The sequence below is a fragment of the Echinops telfairi genome, unplaced genomic scaffold (genome assembly GCF_000313985.2).
Source record: "Echinops telfairi isolate 266 unplaced genomic scaffold, ASM31398v2 ScPeMD7_36;HRSCAF=134, whole genome shotgun sequence".
NCBI lineage: Eukaryota > Metazoa > Chordata > Mammalia > Afrosoricida > Tenrecidae > Echinops > Echinops telfairi.
The window spans coordinates 1,301,731-1,306,051 of record NW_022103934.1 but is presented as its reverse complement, the minus strand read 5'-3'; the positions used below and the strand labels follow the sequence as shown (position 1 = coordinate 1,306,051).

Below are 4,321 nucleotides of genomic sequence, written 5' to 3'. Positions count from 1 at the left end.
TTGGGGGCAGCAGGTGGCCTGGCCTCGGGAATGGTGGTGAAGGGCTTGTGGGCCCAGCAGGGGAAGGCAGCTGTGAGCCGGCCAGTTGGGGGCAAAAGTGGAGGTGCAGGGGGAAGAGACCAGGGCTGAGAGCAGAGTAAGCCACACTGTCCTGGAAGAGCAGGGTGGCTGCAGAGGAAGGGCAGGTGACCCAGGGGGAGGGACCAGAATGCTGCCTCCCTGCCCCCTTCCCTCACCTGGATCCCGGAGACGGTGAAATAAGGAATCTCAAACTTGACTCCGATGGGGGGCCGGCCCTCCACCTCCTCCTTCTCCACGCTCGGGAGGCCAAAGTGGGCACGCATCAGGTACTCCTTGCCCCCCTAGGGGCACACAGGGGCATCAGACACACCAGGCAGTTGCGTGCCTGGGGGCGGTGGGGGGCGGGCGAGTCTCCAATGCTCTGTCTTGCCACCCAGAGGACAGGTCAGGCGTCCCCATCTGTCCAGCGCTCACCGGGAAAGACTTGATGCTCCAAATGACAACGTTCTTCTCAGGCATGTACTTGGCGCTGCCCACACTGGTCTTGAAGCGCGGGGAGTCGGCATCGCTGGGGACGGGCACAGAGATCTCCACGCTGTTGGCCACCGACTGCTTCTTGAACTGTCCCTTGGCCTGCGGCAGGGAGAGGGCGGGGCGTCAAGAAGTCACGCATGCGTCCCTGGATATTCACCAGCCTTGATGGCCAGCGCACCTCGGGCCTCGGCTGCGCGGAGAGCTGGGGACAGTTATCCTGCCCATTTTACAGCTGCGGCCCCGAGGCGTGGGAGTGTTCACCTGGAGACATGGCCAATGTGGCAGTGCCAGGAGCTGCTCCCAGGGGACCCTTGGACACAGGGCTGTCACCTTTGGTCCAGCGCCCAGCAGCCATCGACCAGGAGGGCTTTTACTTTGAAGGCTGCCACTGACCGAGCCTCTACCTTCTGACCAGTCCCTGGAGCGGAAGACCCCCCAGGAGATGGAGTAAAACAGTGGCTGCAGTCTGGTGTCCAGCATGGCCCAGGAGCTGGCTGGTTTCCTTCTGTGGGGTACAGGGTTGCCATGGGTCAAAACCACTCGAGGGTGAGGGCAAAAAAACACAATGTGACAGGTCCCATGTCTGCACTTGGCCCTCTCAAGCAGTTCTCTAAAGGATAACCCATTCCTACAATCATTTTTTTAGACTGAGAAACTGAGGCCCTTGGCCCAAGTCACAGCTATTCACTGGCACAGGCGGGATTCTAACTGCCTGTGCCTGTGTGCTTCACCGCCACACCTTTTCCTTAGAACGACAAATGGCTACAGCTTGTGTTGGGTGGGACCATGTTTTAGCTACACAGGCAAGAAAAACTCATGGCCACTGATTGGATTCTGATTCGTACTGAGCCTATTGGACAGGGTGGAAGTGTCCCTGTGGGTTCCCAAGATTGTAACTCTCTGTCGGAGGAGAAAGCCCTGTCTTAGTCCCATAGAGCGGCTGGTGGTTGTGAACTGCTGACTTTGCAGTTAGCACTCCTTCAGGTTTTCGCATGAGGGTGTGGACGGTGCTATGGGAGCGATTCTTTTTTTTTTTAATGTTTTTTTTAACATTTTATTAGGGGCTCATACAACTGTTATCAATCCATACACACATCAATTGTGTAACGCGCATTTGTACATCATTCTCAAAACTTTTTCTCTCCACTTAAACCCCCGACATTAGGTCCTCATTTTTCCCCTTCCCTCCCCGCTCCCCCCTCCCTCAGAGGTGGTTCTTTAAGGGAACACTGCTGTTTGTTAATTCAGGGAGGGAGATTGGGGCGACAGCACGGTGGTGCTGTGGGTTAGGCCTTGAAATGTTAACCAAAAGGTCAGCTGTTCAACCCCACCAGCTGCTCCTGTCGAACAATTGGTGTAGGGTTGGGGGAGGCGCCCTGCAAAAGCAGATACCTACATTTTATCCTACAGTATGGACTCGGGTCCAAAAGTTACTCACTGCCACCGAGCCTGGAGTAAATTTTTGGTCCCTGAAAAGAGTTGCGATGGGGAGAGTTCATGTCAATTAGACACTTCTCAGTAATGGCTACCCTTTGGGCTGTGATCCACAAGGTTGGCAGTTCAAAATCACCAGCCCCTCCAACAGGAGAACGTCAGGGCTTTCTACTCCTATACACAGGTACAGTCTCAGAAACTGGAAGGAATAGTCCTATAAGGTGACTATGAGTCAGTACTGATAGCAGTGGGTTTGGTGTAGTTGGGGTGCAGGTAGGGGCGGAGCCCAAGCTATCAATCATGTTGGCTGATGATGCCTCCTTTGGGGCATGGCCTTTTGTTAGGAGAGACCCTGAGCAGGGCTGAGCCCTCTTGCCCCTTCACCTACTGGATCTGAATTGTGTGTCTGGTCCATCCATCTCCTGTTCTGTCGCCTCCTAAATAAACCTGGGACCCTCTGCCGTATGTGGGACGGCTAGGGGTCAGAATCAACTGGGTGGGGCAGTGGGTTTGATTTGGTTTGGGGCTTCCATGACCCCGTCCCGTTTCCATGTTGCAGAGATAGAAACGTGGGGGAGGGGGTGGGTGGGTAAAATAAGTGCCTTGAGAGCCCCCCTCTAGTCATCCCACAAGCCAGTTCTCCCAGCCAGAACCCCACGACAGGGGAAGAAAATCACATCTTGGGATACATTCAGCGCAGGGCCCTCCCTCTGCCTGATGAGGGACATCTTACTCAAGGCCTGCGTTTCCTCATCTGTAAAGGAGGGCTCATAACAAGCCCTTGCTGGGGTACCAGAAGGCCTGCACAGGGCTGCTCACAGAGGTTCCAAGCAAGAGTGGCCAGGGACTGGGCACGACCCACACAGGAGAAAGGACGGCTGTGGCCACTGCCCAGCAGGGGGTAGTGTGTTATCAGCATGAGGTGCCATAGGGTCCGTTGAGACTCAGAGTGACCCTCTGCACGGCAGAGTGAAACACGGCCTGGTCCTGCACCATCTGCACAATCGCAATTTTTGGGGGCCCATTGTGGCAGCCACGGGGTCAGTCCATCTCACTAGGCTATTCTACGGGTGGATTCTAAATCGATGCCCTAACCGTCAGCCCCCGTGTCTGAACAAGGTCAGTCATCACACATTCACACAACAGTCAGAGACGGAAGGAAAGATTTGACGGGGATGAAGGCGGGGGCAGGCGATAAATAGAACACATTCACATCAAAGTCAAAGGGAGGGTCCCCTCACTCCAGATGGGGTGGGGGAGGAGCAGAACTGGAGGGAGACACGAGGAGCCTGAGGCTCTGGTCAAGGACAGCTGAGAGACTTGTCATTCTTTAAACCATATACCAAAAAACCCCAAACTGAACTGCCATCCAGGTGATGCTGACTGATTGCAACCCTATAGGGCAGGGGAGAACTGCTCCAGTGGGTTTCTGAGACTGATTCCTATGGGAGTAGAAAGCCCCATCTTGCTCCCACAGAGCAGCTGGTAGTTTTGAACTGCTGACTTTTAGGTTCGCAGCCAAACACGTAGCCAACCAAGCCAAACTCACTGCCTTCGAGTCAATGCTGACTCATAGCGACCCCTTGTGGGTTTCCAAGGCTCTGTTTGTTTTTTTTAATATATAAATCATTCGATTGGGGGCTCTTGGCAGCTCTTAACAATCCATACATCAATTGTATCAAGCATATTTGTACCTATGTTACCATCATCATTTCCAAAATGTTTTCTTTCTACTTGACCCCTCAATATCAGCTTCTCATGTTTTTCCCTCCCTCCCCCACCTGACTGTTTACAGGAGTAGAAAGGCCAGTCTCTCTCCTGTGGGGCTGCTGGTGGTTGCGAACTGACAGCCATGCGGATCACAGCCCAACGTGTAACCACTACACCAGCAGGGCTCCTTTAAACTTATATAACTACACTATTAAACCATATAACTACTATACTAGGGGATACCCCCAAAATGGAATTGTACTGGGCAGAGGGGAGCTTTTATAGTATGCATAACAGTGTGTGACAGTGCGACAAAAAAGGCCTGATTTGTGGCAGATGGGGGACTGGTTTTGCCACCATGACAATGCACCTGCTCACGCCGCCATCTCAGTGCACCAGTTTGTGGCAAAAAACAGCATGCCTCTCTTGCCCCACGCACTTTACTCACCTGACCTTGCTCCCTGCAACGTCTTTTTGTTTCCGAGAATGCAGAGGGACATGAAAGGACAGTGATTTGACAACGTAGAAGAGGCAAAGAAAAAAATGAGGGAGGTGCTGTCAGCCATCCAAACAGATGAGTTTGAAAAATGCTTCCAAGAATGGAATTGCAATCTTGAGAATG

At 53.3% G+C, this 4,321-nt stretch overlaps 1 protein-coding gene across 1 annotated transcript in view; it reads right to left on the bottom strand.

Moving 5' to 3' along the window:
* AP1M2 (adaptor related protein complex 1 subunit mu 2) overlaps positions 1-4,321 on the bottom strand; it is an 18,871-nt gene that overhangs the window by 1,475 nt on the left and 13,075 nt on the right. The window contains exons 7-8 of the mRNA XM_045290290.1: positions 496-680; positions 237-362 (exon numbers count right to left, since the gene is read on the bottom strand). Of these exons, the coding sequence (XP_045146225.1) occupies positions 237-362; positions 496-680 (311 nt within the window). The remainder of the gene's footprint in view (positions 1-236; positions 363-495; positions 681-4,321) is intronic.